At 36.2% G+C, this 23996-nt stretch overlaps 1 protein-coding gene across 9 annotated transcripts in view; it reads left to right on the top strand.

The window, feature by feature from the left end:
* The window catches only part of Ih (hyperpolarization activated cyclic nucleotide gated potassium channel Ih), a 934537-nt gene that overhangs the window by 850775 nt on the left and 59766 nt on the right, over positions 1-23996 (top strand). For all 9 annotated transcript variants that reach the window (XM_069820890.1, XM_069820887.1, XM_069820882.1 and 6 more), the window contains one exon: positions 11163-11309. In XM_069820890.1, coding sequence (XP_069676991.1) covers positions 11163-11309 — 147 coding nt within the window. The remainder of the gene's footprint in view (positions 1-11162; positions 11310-23996) is intronic.

The raw sequence follows: 23996 nt of genomic DNA, 5'->3' as shown, positions 1-23996 counted from the left end.
TCGCATTTCGCAAGTGAGCGGATGCACGTGCTAACAAAACCTTGTGTAACACAGGTTTCAATGAAGAGAGCGCTTTGAAACTTCGTGTCGCGTCTTTTCAAGGTCGTCTAGTGTCACTGCTGCGCACGCGTGTCAATCACGTAATCCCTTCGCCCACAGCAGACAAAATCTCGGAATTTAATGATCACACCTCGTATATTTTTCTCAGTAATCAAGAACTTCGTTGCTTATTTCAATATCAGTAAGCATGCACCTGCAATTTTGATAGTAGATGCACGTGATTCACATAGTTGTAATCCTGACACTCTTAACTTTGCAGTAGAAAATGGATTATGCATGTTTTGTCTTCCTCCACACACCACAGCCTGGCTTCAATCAGCAGATAGTGGTCTGTTTGGTCCTCTGAAGAAAGCTTACAACAGTAGTGCTACAGCTTTCTTTAGGCAACATAGGAGACATTTTACGAAGGTCGAGTTTGCTTCCATTGTCAAAGAAGCATGGAACAGATTTGTCAATGTAAGTCTGTTGTAAATGCCTTCCGAGCTTCAGGCCCTTTTTCACTGCACATGAGTGTCATTCCTGATTATGCTTTACATTGGCACTGCAGCATCAGGTGACACACCTACAATTCATACAATTCCTTCAACTGATTCAAATGTATTAGAATCTCCAAACGTCATTCATCGCCAAAGAGTCACATCATCTGCCAAAGGCGTTACGCAATAACCATCACAAATTGCATATACAATATATAATATAGTTAATACAGTTATATTTTCAAGTATTTTAAGTGTTTTTCACTTCTTTCAGTTGAATATGATTCACGTCATTAATGCCCATTTTACCCCCACACTCGGGGGAATATGGGCAAAACACATTAACTTGCATTTTCCAGTTTTACTTCTATACAATTAGGAGTAAGCAGTTAGGATTCTTATATAATATAGCTAAATAGTTAAGAAACATATCCCAGCTCTAAAAAAATTTATTAGAAAAACCCGAGAGATATTGCACCCGAAATAGTACTAAGGTGCCCATATTCCCCCGACTTCCCTTATTCCAGTTCTTAATCCGCCATCACTCTCAATACAAATATAACAAAAACTAATACATATTGAACATATAAGTAGCCTCTGTTTACAACAATAATAATAGTAATAATAATAATAATAATAATAATAATAATAATAATAATAATAATACACAACTAATAATAAGTATAGCTGTTGTATTTACAACTCCTACCTTAGCTTTTACATTTTTATGCTCAATCTCTTAAGAATTATTCTGTTAACTTCATTGACTACTCTTTGTAGTTTCTTATCGTGTGACTACTCAACATTTATAATTCCATCTCCGTTAGAGCTTTGACTTTCTCTTCCCATCTAATTTTAACTCTAAAAAGAAATTTTCCTAATTTATGCAGATTGCTGGCGTTTAGGTGACCATTCATTTTTATAAGCTACTATAGCGTTTATTTGTAGAAATTTTTTGTCTACCCAACTATGTCTCGAATCATTCGTTGCCTGACACTTTAGCGCAATATGCATTGCGTCTTCGGCTAGTCCACACAAAGGACATTTATCCTTCTCTACGTTCCCTCTCTTATTAAATTTCATATTGTGTCATTACAAGGTTCGTACTAAGCGGTAGGTCTCTCTGTATTAAAGATAACATTACTACAATTCGAACGTGCCGCAGCAGCAAGCACAGGGATTATATTGAATTAAGGATAGGAGGATTATGCCTTATGTTGATGTAGATTTGGTGCTCTGACAGTGAAAAGTTCAAGGGGAGTATTCAAACCCGGTATCCCCCGTTGCGTACGCTCCTGGTTTGGACAATGTGCAACATTCTAAAAGTCTGAAGTAAACAGATTGTTAAACTGAAGTCGCATCTATCTGTCATCCAGAGCATATATCAAGACCAATTTATTGCAACATGAGATGGAAGTAAGGGGATTTTCCTCCTATTAAACTCGAGTCGGACATAAAAGGGCATGAGTCAAGACATAGGCCGGCCAAGTTCCTATTACCGACGGCAGGAGTCCGAACTACTGAGCTTGTTGCGTGTTTCCTGTTTGTAGCGATAGCAGCGACCTCATCTACTATCGGTAATAAGAAGTTGGTGGACCTATGATTACTATGCATATAGTAATGACACAATATAGTAACTACGGGGGGCAAAGGGTAATTGGGATTTCCCGGTCTCTGATCGAGTCAAAAACCCTGATATAACTCATACTTAACCCTTGTGGTGAATTTCGGTGAAGTCCGGAGGGCCTAATCAGTCAAATCCACTCTCCTCATCTCCATGCTGGGGTCCCCTGGGATCTTTTTAAGATGCTAAAGAGAGGGTGGTATGCGGAAAGCAACGGGAAGCTACCGCATTTATCTCTCCCAAGAAAAACTGCAAACATGGCATGATGAGTCTTTCCACGGTAAAAGATTCCGGACGTAAACTATCCCCCATTCGGAATTTCGGGAAAGAGATGCTGGGGAAGGACACATTATGAAGCAACCCAACAGAGAGAAGAAAAGAAGATTGAGGATTGGAACGTGGAATGTAAGGACTCTTCTGCAAGTAGGTAAGTTGGAAAACTTGAAGAGAAATGAAAAGAAACAAAGTGGATATGATGGGAATATCAGAAGTGAGGTGAGAAAATACTGGTGAGTTGGTGAGTGACGAATTTACTTTGTTTTATTCAAATGGTGAGTGCAAAGGAAGTCATGGTGTTGGTGTTTTACTTAGAGCACGTGTGGAAGATAAAGTGATATCAGTGTGTTAAGCTGTGTTGGAAAGAGTGGGTGAAGAAAGAATGATACTGAAACTGATCAAGAAGAGGAAAAGGAATTGGTTGGGTCACTGGCTGAGAAGAAACTTCCTACTGAAGGATACACTGGAAGGAATGGTGAACGGGAGAAGAGTTCGGGGTAGAAGAAGATATCAGATCATAGACACATTAAAATGTATGGATCATGTAAGGAAACGAAAAGGAAGGCAGAAAATAGGAAAGATTGGAGAAAGCTAGGTTTGCAGTGAAAGACCTGTCTTGGACAGAACACTAAATCAATGAATAGTAACTCCCGTGAAAAATAAATAACGTTGCATTCAAGAAATGTATATATCACATACTATGTTCAAGGCAAATGGCAACATCACAACTCCTATATTTTCAAAAATATTCAGTTTTTCCTGTCTCCTGTAAAATTTGGTTCTTTTGACTCATGACCTTTTTCGACTGCATCCTTGAATTACTGTCCACACCTGTGGAGTAACGGTCAGCGCGTCTGGCTGCGAAACCATGTGGCCCGGGTTCGAATCCCGGTCGGAGCAAGTTACCTGGTTGAGGTTTTTTCCGGTGTTTTCCCTCAACCCAATACGAGCAAATGCTGGGTAACTTTCGGTGCTGGACCCCGGACTCATTTCACCGGCATTATCACCTTCATATCATTCAGACCCTAAATAACCTAGATGTTGATACAGCGTCGTAAAATAACCCAATTAAAAAAAATCCTTGAATTACTTATCCTGGATTTGAAGCAATATCTCAGTATTCTTGGGAAATGTCAGTCCCTTAATTCATTGATAATTCCATCTTTTTGATTTAGAATGTATTTCACAAACTTGTAACCAGCTTTAGGGGAGAGTTGGGTAGTATCGGACATCGGGTAATATCGGACAGTGAGTGTCTTTCATTTACCACCAGATGTTAGTACCTGAATGACATTATTACGTTTCTGTATGCGACATCACAGAAACGTAACCATGTCATTCAGGTACTATCATCTGTATGCGACATCACAGAAACGTAACCATGTCATTCAGGTACTATCATCTGGTGGTAGATGAAAGAAACTCACTGTCACATATTATTACCCGATGTCCGATACTATCCAACTCTCCCCTATTACTAGCATCAATAAAAATAACAATAATTATTTATATAGATCTGAAGTCTGATTAGTGTAATATGTAGCTAGTCCACGATGTATGCAATGGAGAAGGAAAGGAAATGGCCACTCTTTCCCATTATTTTCTAGCCTAGTTGCCTCATAAGTAATGCCTTGTTTGTGTCACTTGTGAGGTTTAGACCTCTCTTCGGACAGTTTATTAAACAACAATAAAGTATTTTAATGCACCACAAATGGCAATATCATCATCATTTCCACATTCAAAAATTTCTTCACATCTGATTATATTATTAGATTATCTATATCCTATAACACTGGCATTTTTCAACAAATTTGCACGACTCTGATGAAAAAAACATTTTCACATTTCGAATATTTAATTCCATTGACGATATTACCCTTACAACGTTTGCATGTAACGGCAGTTTGACTTGAAACACTACTTATAGCGCACTGCATGAAGGTTTTGATCTCTCCTAAAATCGTATGTCGAAATTGGCTATAGGGTAAAGGTTGGTAAAACTGTGATACGAGTAATATTGTGATATTTCTTTTTAAGAATTTATTATCAATTTTAGTGAGCAAGAGAAGGACCGGTTTTGTGCAGCAATTTGTCCACGCACATTTCCTTTATACATTGATGCATAAAACCAATCTTTCTCTCGCTCAGTAAAATTTTAATAAATTCTCAAAAAGAACTATGGCAATGCTACTCGTATCACGATATTACCAATCTTTACCCTATAAATAGGTTTACAAGGAATGCGAATAAATTATGCATTTCATCATTAAAATAATATGTAACTTGCTTCAGTACAGTACCAATTATGTGGATTGGTTCTATGAAATAAAGAACGATTCCATTGATCTCTAACAAGCAAACATTCTGATGGGGGAGATAAAAAAGTTCATTTTTTTTATTTTCTTTCATCATGTTAATAATGTCAAAAGAAGTGCTTATACAAATTTTGGCCAATCGACCGCAATTACGAGAGCCGTAAAAAAATAAGTTTGCCAGGGGCCGTTTACAGAAAGAAAAGAATTTTATTGGAAAAAATTATTGAAAGACACAGCAATTGTTGAGTTATTTTTCGACATATTCTCCACCAGAACTGAGACATTTGTCATATCATGGGATTGACAGAGGTGCAGAGGCTGTCAAACGCTAGTTCCGATCCCAGACTGTTCACTTCTATGACACTAGAATACAAAAATTGATGCCATGGTATGACAGATGTCTCAATTCCAGTGGGGGGATATGTTGACAAATAGCGCAACAATTGCTGTAATTGTTTCAATAAATCTTCCCATGCAATTTTGCTTTTTTCTGTAAACCCAGAGAAAACCCAGAGAAAATCACTTTCTGAACGACCTCGTAATTGCGGTAGAGTGGCCAACTTTTGTATAAGCACTTCTTTTGACATTATTAACATAGTGGAAGAAAAGAATTAACTTGTTATCTGCCCCCATCAGAATGTTTGCTTGTAAGTTTCGCGTCTTTGTGTTCCTTTCCCTGTACCTTTATGATTGCGAGGCATTTTATCAATTCTATAATGAAAAATTATTTCTTGATTGAGTAATCACTTATTTTCCATAGCACGTTAGTTTGTGTTCATTTCTATTACTTTCAATCCATGTTTAATATGATTATATTTAAGGTTTGTTTTATCAGTTTTGGTTGCTTTCACTAAGTATATTTCTGCTAATCCGGTGCTTTCTATTTCCTTCGTTATGATGCACTTTTGTGCTCTGTACTTGTAATAATATTGGTAAGGCAACTGCTTCGTAAAATTTTAATGAAGTTTATTTTTTAATAATATTTGCTAATAGTATTCCTTTCAGTGTTTCATAATATTGTTAAATGTTATGTTTTATTTAACGACGCTCGCAACTGCAGAGGTTATATCAGTATCGCCGGATGTGCCGGAATTTTGTTCCGCAGGAGTTCTTTTACATGCCAGTAAATCTACTGACATGAGCCTGTCGCATTTAAGCACACTTAAATGCCATCGACCTGGCCCGGGATCGAACCCGCAACCTTGGGTATAGAAGCGCTATACCAACTCGCCAACCAGGTCGACTTCATAATATTGTTGAAATTTGTTATGATTTATGTTGATGTAGAATTTCCCCTCTCTTTTCAATAGTCATTAAAAAGTAATGATGAGTTACTAATATACACATTATAGTTTTACGAAGTATCTAAATAAAACGCTCCTCAGAGAGAACTTCGTCATTTGATTCGTACATGGCCAATATATTGAAAATTTCTCCTTATTCGAAAGTTCAGAGTTGGTTTACTTTCACCAAGTAAGGACGATACAAGAGTTACGTTTTACGATTCGCACGTAACTTTTGCATTAAACGTTGTTTCTCGCCAACAAAAGTATTTTGAGAGCATATTTTTGCATTGTTTTATTTTAATATACACTGTACTTCTTTTTAATTGGAATATCACAGCAAAAGAAATCATTTTAAACAGATTTTAGTAAATTTCTGCACCTTTTCTTGAAATGATTCAAATAGCGTATTGAAAAGAATTTAAACATTATTCTTTCACCAACTTTAAGAAAATAACTTTTATTTTGATCCATTTATGTTTTTCAAATTTGACTACAAATCTGGAGTATCTAGAAAACTACATAAGAAATGTGTGTTGTTTCCTTGCTGCATTTTTTTTTACACTCTAATAGAGTCGGGCAAACAGCCTCTTACTCCCGCTCGTTCTCGCAGGCGATACTAGCTGGCCGATAACGCCAGTTCCGAGAATCGTATTCTCGAGATCCCCACTCTCGGGCACGAGGAATACCGGGTCCCGGCCTGTTATCGCACGGTCGACTTGTTATGAAATGGGTACACTGACTGCCGGCTTAATTACCGCTCATCACAACAACTCGTGACTCTTATTGAAATGTTAATGTTCATAAAGTGTGTAGGCTACACAATAATACAACATATTATGATGACGACATTCTTGTAGAATTCACATTATTTTAATTAACTGTTGCCTTTCTCGGGAGACAAAATATTGCAGCATTTTCAGTATTTGCCTAAGCTCTTCAATAACAAGCTGTGATTGGATCTATAACGTGTTTTCTTGTTATCAGTATTTCGTTCACATTGTTTTTATTCATTCAATAGTGTTTTTGAATACCGCTATTGTAATGGATATCACAAGAGTGTATATTTACAATAGGAAGTAAAATTTGTCCGCCTCCTTGGTCTCATCAAGATGGACCGGGTTCGATTCTCGGTCGTGAAGTCAGGGGTATTTAATTCGGACCTCTTCACGGGGACTGGTTGTCTGTCCATTGTCCAAGTGTGTGTGATGTCTCGCAGTGGCCCCCGAATACTCTGACCCAGTAAAGGGGGAAGTCCTGCAGTGTGTGCATGTGTTCAATATAGTTGTGGGTCTAGGTACAATAAGCCTCAGGCTACGGTTCCGAAATTAGTAAAAATAAAAGCTAATTAAACAGTAGGTACTGGACAACAAATTACACGAACGATTTTACAATAAGAGTACATATTATAAAACAAAATGATATAATTTGGGTTAGTATGATTGGCAATAAAATAATTAATACGGCAGTATAATATGTTAGAACGCATAATAGAATAATTAGGCATTCGAATTTCATCATTATGAAATAAAATGACATAAAAAATAAATTGAGGTAGTAGAATATTGGCAATAAAAAATTAATTATAGGACGCATAGTAGACAAGCAAAGTATTCCAATTTTTTCACATGAAATGAAACGTTACAAAATTAAATAAAGTGAGATAGTATAACTGGCAATTTAAAATCATTAATAATAGGAATTTAAATGCTAGAACTTATAAAAGACAAATTATGGTTTCAAATTATGTCATTACAAAATTAAATATTACAACATTAAATTATTTGAGATAGTATAATGGCAATTTAAAATCATTAATAATAGGACTATATAAATGTTCGAACTCATAAAAGACAAATTATGGTTTCAAATTATGTCATTACAAAATTAAATACTACCAAATGAGATAATTTGAGATAGTAATTTTAAATATTTAAGATTTAAAAAAGTGTACTATTATAAATAAAGTAAAACCAACCCCATGACATGCCAAATAGGTCTAGAGGATGGCGAGAGGTTAAGGCTTCCACCTTTACAGACACTCGGCATTTAATGGCAGTAGGGGTGTCAGTCCTACGTGCTCGCCGCCTTTACCTCCCAATGAAGTATGTCTCTAGTAGGCCTACTCATTTCTGTTAGAGATTGAGTAGACCTCAGGGCCAAAGTGCGGCGGAAGGATTAGAGCAGTGGAAAAATGCATGACCCCATCGGAAATCGAACCCGCGACTTTCCGGCTTGAGCGTTACGCCTTAACAGCGACGCTACCGTGCGTTTCTTTACATACAGTAAATACTAGTCTTTAATTCACAAATTTATAGTATTACCGTGGATTAGTATTAATTTGTCAAAATGAAATATTATAACTATAGAACAACTTCCTTAACTTCCTCGAAAATTCATACCTGAAAATTTATCCAACATGCACTTGTTTTGTCATTTACAATCTTTCCCACTAATTTGTAGGTTCCATCCGCTAATTTACTCCTCACGGTTTCTTTTGTATTAGACTGCATTGTATTTAGCAAGCGCAACTCATCACCACGTATAGCATACTGGGTTAATGAGTGATCTCTACAGAGTCTACACTTCATAAATAGCTTGAGATATCGATGACATTTGCTCTTGAGCATATCGTCCAATCTGCAAAAAAAATGTGACGGCTGTTATCATTTCACATCCAAGTTGACCCGTTTTAACCCAAGTAACCATAACACAGACACCTGTCTCCATACGTCCTTATTCCCTGAAGGTTATACAGTTTGTGTTGAAATCGAAGTGAGATGTACTATGTTATACTTGAGTTTAATTTTGTGTTTGATTGATTGATTGATTTCACAAGGGCTGGATCCGGGATGGATCCTTGCACTTAGGCCAGTTAGGCCCATTGTATTCCCTATATGCGATGATTGCCTAACAATAAGTCCGAAAGATGGCCCGGGTGGCATCAGTGTATCGACTGACAAGCACGCCATCCTTCTTGTACCTTGCAGGCAAGGTCCCATAATCTACTAACAAGCCCAAACCCGGGGCCCGGAGCTTCAAGCTCTTACAACCTCGGTAAGCATCGGAAATCCGCACTACTCCTGGATATCATTCCTGCCTCTTTTTGACTATTACAGATGATAAGTGAAATGAGAGAGGGTGGAGTGTATTGGTGGGATGAATGAGAGAAACGGGAGTAACCCGAGGAAAACCATTTGCAACGTCTATTTTATCCACCACAAATTCCATCCAGACATGACCGGGGTGTGAACCCGAACCGCCTAGATTAGTGGTACTCATTAGCAATTATTGAAGAGCCAACATTGAGAAAATGGTTATTTTCCGAGAGCCACAATGCTTTTCATAGTATTGAAGCTTAACAAAATACGTGGATTTATTATTATTATTATTATTATTATTATTATTATTATTATTATTATTATTATGAGTTATTTAATAATAATAATAATAATAATAATAATAATAATAATAATAATAATAGTATGTGATTGGTGTTTCTCAAAATAAAGAGCGAACTTTGCTACTCTTCTGCAAAATCAAATCAATAGTACGAGAAGGTTGAATTGTTACTTAATCTGTAATCTGTTTTTAATTTCCAAATTTTGAAAATAAAGTGTCACATAGACCTACAACTGAAAGACACTCCTTTAACAATATCCGCAGCTGTAAATGGCTTAATTTCTGCTACGTAATACGATACTTTGGTTTTAGTTCGTTTTTACTGTATGTACAGTGGAATACATCGATTTCTGTTCAGATATCAGAGACATTTTTAATATTTTCAGCCTCCTGTTCTTGGATGAGAATATTTTGGACACTTCTTATCAAATTTTGAATGCATGCTATTGTAATATATATTAAGATAAACATGTTTACAACCTATTATTATATCAAGACATAATAGCACATGGGACATCATGACTATCCTTTTATAAAGAAAACAGATAGATACGTGTAGTAGCTGAAAATCTTCATTGGCAGTAATGATACAGGGTAACCAAAGTTTTCTCCGGTTGCACATTATTACAGACATTATATATATATATATATATATATATATATAATAGTAATAGGCCTATTAGTTCAGGGCCGCAATAAATGTTTTTGAGTGCCGCAAGCGGGCCGCGGACCGCGTAATGAGTACCACTGGCCTAGATGGAAGGCCAGCCTCATGTTATACATACTATATTAAAATACCATTTAATACCATCCGTACAATAACGGTTTTTCATGCGTAGAAGGGTTCCGTACAAATTTTACGGAACAAACGTTAGAGTCATGAGTCCTGCGGCAACAGCTTCTTAGGTTAACTCGCCGTTATTCGAGAACCAGTAAAGATTTTGAGTGGCCATCACTTTTAAAAGTAATTTCCATCCTTTCTCAACTTTTCTCTCGCTTTGACCCCCCGTCTAACGTGAAAAATAAAAAAAGTTTTCCGCTTACCAGAGGTGAAGTAGCAAATGTCTATTCTGAACAGATCAATCTCCATCGAAGTTAATATTTTTTTCTCACTTTTCAAAAAAGATTTTCAGTTCGATTTTTTTTCTATGCTTTCCTTAGACATTGAGCTATCAATCCGAAAAATTACAGCGCGATTGATTAAGTATTATAGGAGCTACGACATGATATATATATAGGACCGGGAAATGTATAAGCCAATGCTTCCTATAGAACCACGGCCCGAGCGATATTGCTTCCTTATCAGTACTACAGTCCCGTCTACACCTCCGAGACTGTCGGGAATGATCTAGTATCGGTAATCTCGGGACCAAGAGAATCTCGTATTCTCTATCAATGAGTCATTTGGCTACGTTAGGTACTCGCGCACTAAGCGAGACTGTGGAGATTACGCAACCGAGAACGGGCGATAATATGAGGCAGTCTGCCCGACTCTGACTCTAATAGTTATTTTACCCATTCCTAAAACATTTGTTGTAAATAACTGTTTTAAACTATCTGTCAACTATATCTTCATTTCTTAGAATTTGATATAGCTACATTTTAGCATTATAAAGATCTTCAAGCCAATACAGAATACCTGCACTCACAATATTGTACTAAGAAAAATATTATATTATATTGGTATGTAATACAATGCATTTACACACAATACATTATCTTTCAGGTAAAACAAGTGGAAGAATACATGGCCTACAGAAAACTACCTCGGGAGATGCGGCAGAGAATCACAGAATACTTCGAGCATCGCTATCAAGGGAAGTTCTTCGACGAGGAAGCCATCTTGGGTGAGCTCTCTGAGAAACTTCGAGAGGTAAGAAATTTAAATTTCATAGAATATTAAGAAATAGGATCATCTTTTAATATTTGAAGCATAGAAACAGGAAAACGTTATGTGAATGTGATAAGAAAGACATACAGCTAATTTTGTGGCATGCGATTATATCAATATAAGATAACAGTATACCGTAATTATAAGCTAACCTTGCCACATTATACGTTGATAATATTCTATTGGCCGCCTTTGCGGACTGGAGGACGAGTTCAAATCCCGGCGAGATAAAGTGGAATTTGTGGTGAACAAATACAGAATCGGGTTATAATTTCTCGGGCTGTTCCAGCACTCCTACGTTATGGCTTATGACCTCATTTCCTTGTTCCATGAGGAAGAGTCCGATGTTGTCACCAACCAACACTGTAACATAACCTCCGGCAAAACAAAGTTGATGACTTCTCATATGGCCTGTCACTTGAACAAAGAATGGGTTAAGAGAAAATAAATTTTAATTAAATGTTAATAACTAAGCAATTACAAAGTATTTTCAGACAGAAGATGTACATTTCAGAGGCACAAATTTAAATTTATGATATGCATGAACATTAAATTTATAATAAGAATTACAAGTCATGTCCACAACGTATGAGCATGACATATTACAAAACCAACTAATAGTAGGCCAATATATTACCTGAGATAAGAAATTGAGTAGCCCAAGAAAGTCTTGAATTGAAAATATTTTTTAATCAATGCAATATCGAGAACTGGAAGATAATAAATTTACAGTACGCCAGATTCGTAACAAGCTTCGAGAATCGGAAGACACAACAGCTGTCATAAACCGAAGGATCTTAAAATCTTAAAGTGTGGTTGGGATTACTGTACCGGTGAGGTGGTTCTTCACTCGCATTCGAGGGATCTTGGGTTCAAATCTGGAGTGGATCAATCTACTCAGGGTTTCCAGTGGCTTTCTCAATCATAAAATAACTGCTTCATTATTTCCCAATTTCACTAAATATATAGAGATACATATAATATTTAGCAACTCATGACATAGGGCCTATCTCAGATAGGCCAATAGATAGCAAAAATATAAGAGTTCAATGAAACATTCCCAACAGACAGAACTGTGATGTGGCGACCATAAATAAACTAAAACACGCATTATAGGAATTTGGAAATTTCGGGTAGAATCTAGTTACGTTATAGGTTACACAGCTATATGACAATATTTATAGCAAAATACAAAGGAAATATTATTTCAATATCCTGCTTCCCAGTAAGCTCGTTATCGCTTTTCAGCTTATTAGAGACAGTAAAAAAGTAGCTATGTGCTACTAGATGCTACTATGGAAAAGATCTAGTAAGCGCCTGAACCGTAGGCATAATAAGAGATACTGATAATGAAACAACTGGTAAACATGAAACCCGTGGGCATAATAGGAAGATTATCCTAATGAAATAGTTCGTAAATGAGCTAACCGTACATATATCATATGCTGCTAAGGATACATTTCGTAAATGCACACACCGTAAGCATAGCACAAGTTGCTAATGAGAAAGCATACAATAAACGCCCGAAACTATAGGCAAACATTAGTTGCTAATATGTAATAATATACTAAATTGTGAACCCTAGATATAGGGCCTAATACTAGATGCTAAACTGAAACAGCTAGTAAAGGTGAGGCACCTACGCATAATAGGCCTACCAGTTACTAATGAGAGCTCATAAGAGCAGTAGTAATGATAATAATACTAGCAGCTATTAGGATATAGGTAGTAAACGTGCAAACTCTAGGCAAAATGCCAGTCACAAATAAGAAAAGAGCTTATAAATACAGGAATTGTAATCAAAACACTAGTAGCGCCTAGGAAACGGCTAGTAACACACGAATACTACGCATAATATGAGCTGTTATAAGGAAACAGCTAGTAAACGAAATAACTGCAGACCTAATACTAGAGGTTAATAGCTAAAAGAAATAGCTAGTAAACGCAAAAATCCTGGGCATAATGATAGATGTTAGTAAGAAGACAGCCAGTAAACGGGAGAAGCGTAGACATAGTACTAGCTACTAATAATAAAAAAGATAATAAACGCGAGAAAGCGTTAATACTAGCTGCTAATTAGGAAAGAGCTAGTAAACGAGAGAATGGTAGATGTAATACTACAGGCTAACAGAGAAACACCTAGTTAGTAAATGCAAGAATCCTGGGCTTAATTCTAATTGTTAGCAAGGAAACAGCCAGTAAACAGAAGAACAGTAGACAATCCTAGATGCTAATAAGGAAACAGTTAACAAACACGAGAACCCAGGCCATATTATTAGCTGCTAATAAAATAACGGTTAGTAAAGGGAAGAACCGTAGATATAATTGTAGTTACTATTAAGGAAATAGATAATAAACGCGAGAAACTTAGGCTAGATACTAATAAGGAAACAGGTAATAGATGCGAGTATCTTCGATAATATAATACTAAACGCTTATAAGGAAACGAGTAATAAACGTCACAACTGTAGACATAGAACTAGATACCAATAAGGAAAAGTCAATAAACGTGAGAACTGTTGACATAATACTAAATGCTAATAAAGAAACAGCTAATAAACGCGAGAATTGCAGGCATAATACTATATATTATCAATAAGTAAACAACAGTGGCGTAGCGTCAGGGAAGACAGGGTAGACATTGTCTACCTAAAAATCACAAAATAATCCACAGTACCGGTATCTGTCATACTTTTCTGCATGTGGGGTAGACATTACGATCTGTCTCTCCCGTCTGCTTCAGTCTCTCGTAGCTGCAAAAAAGTTCGCACGCAGGACCTCCTGCTTCCCTCGTACACAGAACATAACGCAGGTGGATAGACATGTCGATCCGCTTTATACACGGCAGCGATACGATAGTGTTTCCTTCCCGTGATTGTTGTTTCTTGTGCTGCAGTTTTTTACAATCTCTATCAAACATGGAGTCCACCGCTGTGGAGTAACAGTTAGCATGTCTGACAGTGAAACGAGCAGACCCGGGTTCAAATCCTTGTTGAGACAAGTTACCTGGTTGAGATTTTTCTCCGCGATTTTCCCTCAATCCATTAAGAACAAATGCCGAGTAACTTTAGGCGCTGGACTCTGGGCTCATTTTGCTGATATTATTACCTTCATCTCAGTCGACGCTAGATAACCATAGAAGCTGATAAAGCGTCGCAAATTACCAATATAAAAATTAAGCATGAAAAGAGGTCAGGTGATGATCGACATGAACAATCTGACTTTCGTTTCTTTAGTTTTCTTAAAAGCAATTCGTTGTTGTTTTTAACATTTGAGCAGCTGAACTTAAAGCCTAAAATAAATAGACAGTCATCAATTAAATTTATCCCAGAAGGACGGAAATGTAACTAGAAAATGTCAAAGAAGTTGGTGCTCCGAATGTAGTGGTACACTGAACAGAAGAAGAACGATGTAGTCGTATTGGTATTTCTGCAGTAAAAACTTTGAAGCAACAGCTACAAAATATGAAGAAAGAAGAACATTAAAAGTGAGGAAATGTTCTGCACGTTGGGAAGAAATAATAAAACACTGGCAGAAACATCATGCTTAGAAACTGTTAGACATAATGAAAATGTGACACGGAATAGACGAATAGTTGGTCATATTGTTACTGCAGTAAGACATCTCGATCAGCGAGAATTAATCAGCATTTAGAGGGAATCAATAAATAAATAAATAAATAAATACATATAATTATTTAGAAACCCTAGACTTACTGGCAATAGAAGAAGCTTTTTTGAAAGACCAGCTTGAAAGCAGTTCTGTCTTTAAAGGCGCATCTCCAGATTTTCAGAACAATTTCATCCAGTCTGTCACTAATGCTAGCTATAAGGGAAAAGATAGCTGGAGAGATTACATTAACTGAATTTGTGGCTATTCAAACAGGTGAAATTACATATGTGTCTTTCAAAGCACAGTTAAGTATACATTGTGCGAAAAGTCCATGAGTCGCGTATTGAAGAAAGTGCGTAAGGTTTGGTGTCACATATAATTTCTTTTCTTCATTCATTCATTTAGTGTTCTGCCGAAGAGGTATTTCGCTGCAAACTCAGTTTTCTCCAATCGTCCCTATTTTCTGCCTTCCTCTTTGTCTCCACATATGATCCATATATCTTAATGTCGTTTATCATCTGATATCTTCTTCTACCTCGAACTCTTCTCCCGTTCACCATTCCTTCCAGTGCATCCTTCAGTAGATAGTTCCTTCTCTCTCTGATCAGTTTCAGCATCATTCTTTCTTCACCCACTCTTTCCAACATAGCTTTGTTTCCTATTCTATCTGTCCACTTCACACGCTCCATTCTCCTCCATACCCACATTTCAAATGTTTCTAGTCGCTTCTCTTTACTTTTCTTAAGGAATATAAAATTAATAATATGTGCCAGATCAATGATGGGACCACTGTCATGGCATGAGATGATAATCATAATGGAACTCAAGCAAATTGTTAGAGATCACTGCCCCATGACACTATAGTATTTGCCGATATGAAGTCACGCCGAACGGAGCTGATTTGCAAGAAAATCCATTAGATACTATGCATTCATTTAAAAGAAGTAGCTAGTGCATGTGAAAGCTTACTTTACTCTTGTTCTCGGAATGATGAGATATTTTGCGTACACAAATACTTTTTGTTATACTACGCCACTGCTAAACAGCTAACAAGCATGAGAACGGTAGACATAATACGAGCTACTAACAATAATAACTACTAATAACTAAACAACTAATAAGCGCGAGAATGGTAGACATAATACGAGCTACTAACAGTAATAACTAAACAGCTAATAAGCGCGAGAATGGTAGACATAATACGAGCTACTAACAGTAATAACTAAACAGCTAATAAGCGTGAGAATGGTAGACGTAATACGAGCTACTAACAGTAATAACAAAGCAGCTAATAAGCGCGAGAATGGTACACATAATACGAGCTACTAACAGTAATAACTAAACAGCTAATAAACGTGAGAATGGTAGACTGGTAGACATAAAACGAGCTACTAACAGTAATAATTAAACAGCTAATAAGCGCGAGAATGGTAGACATAATACGAGCTACTAACAGTGGCGTATGCTGAACCTGGAGTTTGGGTGTTCTGTTAAAAATATATAGTTGGTCTATCTCGCACAATTATTATAGGCCTAAGTGAAATATCGAGTCAACATTAACTGCCATTTTTAATATATAATTTAGAATTATTTATATTTAATAACTATTGGGCGGATGTTGATGACCTAAAAATCTACTTAAAGTGATCATTAAAATGTCCTTAAACTAATGGAAAAATTACATAAAATTAAAACAAAATGACATTTAAATATTATTCAAAGTACTCGCACCACAACTTCTTAAAAATTAATCACCTTGTTTCAATGTCTGCCTTGCAAATGCCGGAGAAAAGAGGCAACTACAAATAACGTTATTCAAAATTGCATTGTTTATGATCAAACAATAAACACGGGCAGCAAAATAACCTGTTTGAAGTTCCACAACCCGCTAACTATTATACATTTTCATATTGTGAAATAGAAAAATATCTAGTGTCTTGTTCGCTTTTTGTTTTATATTGTTGCACTAAATTCGGAAGTGGCGGGTAGGTCTATCCTTATTCACTATATGTAATTTCTCTCCTAGTGGACGAGAAGAGAATGGCTTTTGCTAAAGATCTTTTACAGTGTACATTTCCAAGTCCTATTATCATTAAATAAGTAATTTAAATTGTTCACCTGCACTGGCACACAACTATGAACCGTAGTAAAACCTAAACACAGTAAATTAATTCTCACAAACAGTAAACACGTCAAACACAATATTTTGTAACGCTACAGTTGACAAGTTGACCTGCCTGTACACAGGACGACCTGCGAGCTTGAGAGAAGCGAGTATCTCCACCATGCCACTTTGCGCGCGCAGAGAATTATAGCAGTAACTTTTGTACGGACAGGACAACCAGACCAGACCTCATCCCACTCCGTCAGGCAGAGCGTACGTTATAAAACAAAAGCCGTTCTGGGGATGGTGTGCACATTCAGCCAGCAGGCATTTAAAATATTTAAATGGTAATCAATTAAAATTAGCTTGAACTATATACGTCAACTTCCAATGAGATTACCACCCATTTAAATGATGATAAATTAAAATTATTGTTGCATTATGTAAAACAACTAAAAAAAAGAAATGAAATTACCGAATTTACAGGGTGTCCAGCGCACACCTTGAACACCCGCAATATACGCCCCTGGCTACTAACAGTAGGGGAGAGTCGGGTAGTATCGGACATCGGGTACTATCGGACAATGCGTTTCTTTCATCTACCACCATATGGTAGTACCTGAATGATATGGTTACGTTTCTCTATGCGACATCACAGAAACGTAACCATATCAATCAGGTACTATCACCGTGTGGTAGATGAAAGAAACTCACTGTCCGATATTACCCGATGTCCGATACTACCCGACTCTCCCCTAATAACTAAACAGCTAATAAGCGCGAGAATGGTAGACATAATACGAGCTAATAACAGTAATAACTAAACAGCTAATAAGCGCGAGAATGGTAGACGTAATGCTAGCTACTAACAGTAATAATTAAACAGCTAATAAGCGCGAGAATTGTACACATAATACGAGCTACTAATAGTAATAACTAAACAGCTAATAAACGTGAGAATGGTAGACTTAATACAGATACTAACAGTAATAACTAAACAGTTAATAAGCGTGAGAATGGTAGACGTAATACGAGCTACTAACAGTAATAACTAAACAGCTAATAAGCGTGAGAATGGTAGACGTAATACGAGCTACTAACAGTAATAACTAAAGAGCTAATAAGTGTCAGAATGGTAGACGTAATACGAGCTACTAACAGTAATAACTAAACAGCTAATAAGCGCGAGAATGGTAGACATAATACGAGCTACTAACAGTAATAACTAAACAGCTAATAACCGTGAGAATGGTAGACTTAATACGAGCTACTAACAGTAATAACTAATGCTAATAAACGCGAGACCCGTAGACATAATATTAACTACTAATAAGTAAACAACTAATAATCATAGACATAATATTAGTTACTAATAAATAAACAGTTAATAAACGCGAGAACCGTAGAAATATTAACTACTAATAAGTAAACAGTTGACAAACGCGAGAACTGTAGACATAATATTAGCTACTAATAAGTAAACAACTAATAAACGCGAGAACCGTAGACATAATATTAGCTACTCATAAGTAAAAACTAATAAACGCGATAATCAGGGACATAATATTATCTAATAATAAGTAAACAAAAAATGAACGCGTGAACCGTAGACATAATACTAGCTAGTAATAGCTAATAAAAGCGACATTCGTATGCATAATATTACCTAGTATTCGCTAATAAACACGAGAATTGTAGACATAATATCAGCTAGTAATGGCTAATAAACGCGAGAATTGTAAGCATAATACTAGCTAGTAATAGCTAATAAACGTGAGAATCGTAGACATAATACCAGCTAGTAATCGCTAATAAATGCGAGATTCGTAGGCGTAATATTAGCTAGTAATAGCTAATAAACACGAGAATTGTAGACATAATACTAGCTAGTAGTGGCTAATAAACGCGAGAATCGTAGGTATAATACTAGCTAGTAATAGCTAAGAAACGCAAGAATCTTAGACATAATACTAGCTAGTAACAGGGTAAACTTTAGTAATTTCGTGATAATTTCATGAAAATTAATTAAAAATGCAAATGTGTAAATAAATCTTTATTCCGATTTTTTCATCTAAGAGACGATAATTTGCTGTACAAATCTGGAGACATAAAAGATTGGATACGTTCTTGAACAATTGCCAAAAACCACTTTTACAACTTAAGCTAATAGGTTGGTTATTTCGTGCTAATCTTGGTAATTTCGTGATTACATTGATAGTTTCGTGATAGGTAGAAGAATTGTGGAAAAATTCATTAAAGTCAAATTAAATTATCATTTATTGTTATAAGACTTCAAACATAGTAATTCCGGCTAATATTCATAGCAAGAAAACATAGAAATACACATCAACACATAATAATAATAACGAAATCAAATTAAAAATTGAAATAGAAACGGGATCTTCTTTGCCCTGAAAAGGTGAACACTTTTGTTACTCACTTTACTATAATATTATTACGAGAGTAACTCCAAAAGTAATGCATAATATTTATTTAAAAATTACATTTTTATCCTACAGCTTTGCTATTTTCACAGAATGTAGATACATCTTTTAGTAACAAAATGTCACTTTTCCACATAATCCCCGTCCCTTTCAACTGCCTTATGCCATCTAGGAACGAGGGCCTGTAGACCAGCATGGTAAAAGTCTGGACCAACACGTCTGAGCCACTCTTTAGCAGCGTGCACAAGGGAGTCATCTTCTAACCTCGTTCCGCGAAGGGATCCTTCAGTTTACCAAAGAGATGGTAATCGCATGGTTCCAGATCAGGATGTTTCAGTGTTGTCTATCCGAATTTTCTGATCTGGTCTATGGTCTTGTGACTAGCACGTGGCCGTGCGTTGTACAATAGCAGAACATCCTTCTTCTCCCGATGAGATCGAACACGACTCAATCGAGCTTGAAGTTTCTTGAGAGTTGCCGCATATGCGTCAGAATGAATAGTAGTTCCATGTGGCACGATGTCCACAAGCAACAGTCCTTCTGAATCGAAAAACACAGTAGCCATAACTGTTCCTGCCGAAGACGCAGTTTTGAATTTTTATTTCTTTCGTGAATTTGCATGTTGCCAGTCCATTGTCTGCCTCTTTGTATCCGGTCCAAAATGGTGGCGCCATGTTTTATCTCCTGTCACAATTCTTGCAAGTCAGTCATCTTCACCATTCTCATACTTGTCCAAAAGATCGCTGCACACTGTTTTTCAAGTTTCTTTGTGGACTTTTGTCAACATCCTCGGAACTCACCTGGCACAAAGCTTTTTAACCGTTTCAATATTCTGCACACACTTGCTTCTACTATTCCAACTTGGTGACAACTCTTTCACTGTTATTCGTCTGTCAGTCACAGCCATGTTTTAACGCGCTGCACATTGTCAGGACTTCATGCAGTGGAGGGTGTGCCGATGCGAGGAGTATCCCGAATATTTGCATGCCTCTTCCACCATATAATCTGCTTGCCCACCAACTAACCGTACTGCGATCGACAGCTGCATCTCCATACATCCTTTTCAACCTCTTGTCAATGTTTCCCACTGTCTCATTCTCACAGCACAGGAACTCGATAACAGCACGTTGCTTCTGACGAATGTCAAGTACAGCAGCCTACTTGAAGGAATTTATTATAGTACCACTCACGGGAATGACTTAAATTAAAATTGAATACAAGCAAGAAGGATGTATATATGACCTCCATAAATTGCAGAGGTGTAGGATAAAAAATACATTTAAAAAATGTGTGCATTACTTTTGAGGCCTCTCATATAATGGCAATGCAAAAACTCTTATCTTCATCAGAGTCACTCTGGCATTCATCACACATGAAAACGTCAGCTTGTTTGTCATATGTGCTTTGGCACTTAGTATGATAACAAATCAAACAGAAGCTACACTGAACCCATTGCGCCCCCCTTTTCTTTTTTGTTATCACATCTTGTCTTCAGATTTCTAAAATTCGTATCATAATACAATTTTTAAAATAGTGTAAAATGTAATGCTTAATGCTCAACAAAATATGCCTCAAACAGCAAAGATTTCTATCGGTAAAGCTAACCTATATGGCGACTACAGATGTATCTAAAATTCCAAAAATATTATCTAAAATTTCATTAACATATAATAAATCACTGTACCAAATATCATATGCTTACCTTAAGTAATAAGCCTGTAATGTAAATACAAACATGCACAAAATTTGTACGCCTGAGAAATCGACGCTAACTTGCTCTCTTCAAACACAAAACTCACTGAAGCAGCTACAATAGTTACACAAAGTGTAACTGTATGTTTATGAAAACCGGACAACATATGCAATCCCTTGGCGGAAATTTGAATCTCGTAAAACCATTGGTTAGTTCAGAAAAGAACTACGAAAAAATATCACGAAATAACCACTGCCACGAAATTACCAATGTTTACCCTAGTTAATAAACGCGAGAATCTTAGACATAATACTAGCTAGTAATAGCGAGAATCGTAGACATAATAGTAACTAGTAATAGCTAATAAATTCTAGAATCGTTGACATAATACTAGCTAGTAACAGCTAATAAACGCGAGAATCATTGACATAAAATTAACTAGTAATAGCTAATAAACGCTAGAATCGAAGACATAATACTAGCTATTAAAAGCTAATAAACGCGAGAATCGTAGACATAAGACTAGCTAGTAATAGCTATTAAACGCTAGAATCGTAGACATAATATTGGCTAGTAATAGCTAATAAACGCTAAAATCGTAGACATAATACTAGCTAGTAATAGCTAATAAACACGAGAATCGTAGACATAAGGCTAACTAGTAATAGCTAATAAACGCTAGGATCGTAGGCATAATATTAGCTAGTAATAGCTAATAAACGCTAGAATCGTAGACATAATACTGGCTATTAATAGCTAATAAACGCGAGAATTGTAGACATAAGACTAACTAGTAATAGCTAATAAACGCGAGAATCGTAGACATAAGAATAACTAGTAAGAGCTAATAAAAACGAGAATTTTAGACATAATACTAGCTAGTAGTGGCTAATAAACGCGAGAATCGTAGGTATAATACTAGCTAGTAATAGCTAATAAACGTGATAATCGTAGACATAATACTATTAGTAATAGCTAATAAACGCTGGAATCGTAGACATAATACTAGCTAGTAATAGCTAATAAATTCTAGAATCGTAAACATAATACTAGCTAGTAGCCCAATAGCTAATAAACGCGAGAATCATGGAGATAAGAGTAACTAGTAATAGCTATTAAACGCTAGAATCGTAGGCATAATACTAGTTAGTAATAGGTAATAAGCGCTAAATCGTAGACATAATATTAGCTATTAATAGATAATAAACGCGAGAATCGTAGGCATAAGACTAACTAGTAATAGCTAGTAAACGCTAGAATAGTAGACATAAGACTAACTAGTAACAGCTAATAGACGCCGAAATCGTAGACATAATATTAGCTAGTAATAGCTAATAAACGCGAGGATCGTAGGTATAATACTAGCTAGTAATAGCTGATGAACGTGAGCATCATATACATAACAGTAATTAGTAATATGTGAACAGCTACAAACGCCACAATCATAGACATAATACTAGCCTCTGTTGCTTTGATCATATTGTATGAAGCAGCGTCAGTGACAAATAGCACAAACCAGGGTTTAGTGAAAAATTAATATAGTTTAAATTTAAAAAATCACTAAATTGAAGCTAAAGGCTTGTTAAAAGTCACTCTTAGATTGAAAATTCGTCTATTTTCCACCAATTACTGTCAAGATACTTTAATTTGTGAAAATGGATACAGAGGATTTGAATCTACAGTATTCATTTCAAAAGCATTCTACTTGGATCCTCTAGTGGAGAAACAACACAGAAGAGAACGTGAACTAATTTACGAGACATCAATACCCCCAAAATCCTTAAGTATTTATTTTGGCGGTAGAAAAGATAGTAGCCTACTATTGAATAAGAAAAGAGAGAAGAACATTTATTTTGGCGGTAGAAAAGATAGTAGCCTACTATTGAATAAGAAAAGAGAGAAGAACATTTTCATCGAAGAATCATAAAGGAAGAACAGTGGTTATTTTATCGGAACCTGGTTCGTTCTATATGTGTCACGTGACACTGGACAGTGGTTGTACCGAAAATATTAGCAAATGTACAAGCAAAAACAAATAATATAAACTTATATAAACTGGTTACAATTCGTTCCGATGGTACATTCGTCAAGACAGAAACGAAAAATGGTGTGATATCAAAGTTAGAACATTTCCTAGGACGACCTTTACAGTGGTTCATTTGTTAGTTAATTGCAATGAATTACCACTCCGACATTTATTTCAAGAGCTGGATGGAAAGTCTTCTGGAAGAATTGATCAGAGTCATCAATCTTGTAAGCGCCTAAACATGGTTTATTTCAATGTAATCTCTGTAGAATTTCCCACTTTTGACGTGCAAGATTTAAGTAGTGATAAAAATGATATATTTACGATATTTGTCTTGCTATTTCAGAAGGTATGAGTAAACTACCACCTACCTGTTCGGGCCAATAGAGGACCAGAAAATATGGCCCAGTCCAGATGGCTAACTACAGGCAATAGAGTACAGTATTTCGGACTTACGTATCCACTGAAAATCCATTGGAACACTCACAAATTTTATCAGAATTTGTAATGAAATTGTATGCTCCGACCTGATTTAAAATCAAGATTTTTCCGCGTATCAAAGATGCTCTGAAGCACGTGCTTCATATGAATGAAAACGGTTTACTTATCTAGACATATGGAAGTGGTTGTGCCTAATGTCATTCAAAGAAATGAGGTTTTCCCACATTTTGAAAAAAAATACTTGATATGATCCAATACGAATACGCATTGTGAAGGCAAGGAACGAAGAGCAACATTCGAATATACGATACCGGTACGTCAAGTCGAAGAGTCGAAATTGAATTCTAAC

This window comes from Periplaneta americana, chromosome 3, assembly GCF_040183065.1.
Source record: "Periplaneta americana isolate PAMFEO1 chromosome 3, P.americana_PAMFEO1_priV1, whole genome shotgun sequence".
In the NCBI taxonomy this organism is placed as follows: domain Eukaryota; kingdom Metazoa; phylum Arthropoda; class Insecta; order Blattodea; family Blattidae; genus Periplaneta; species Periplaneta americana.
Note: the sequence above shows the minus strand (reverse complement) of the source record. Positions and strands in the feature narration are given on the sequence as shown.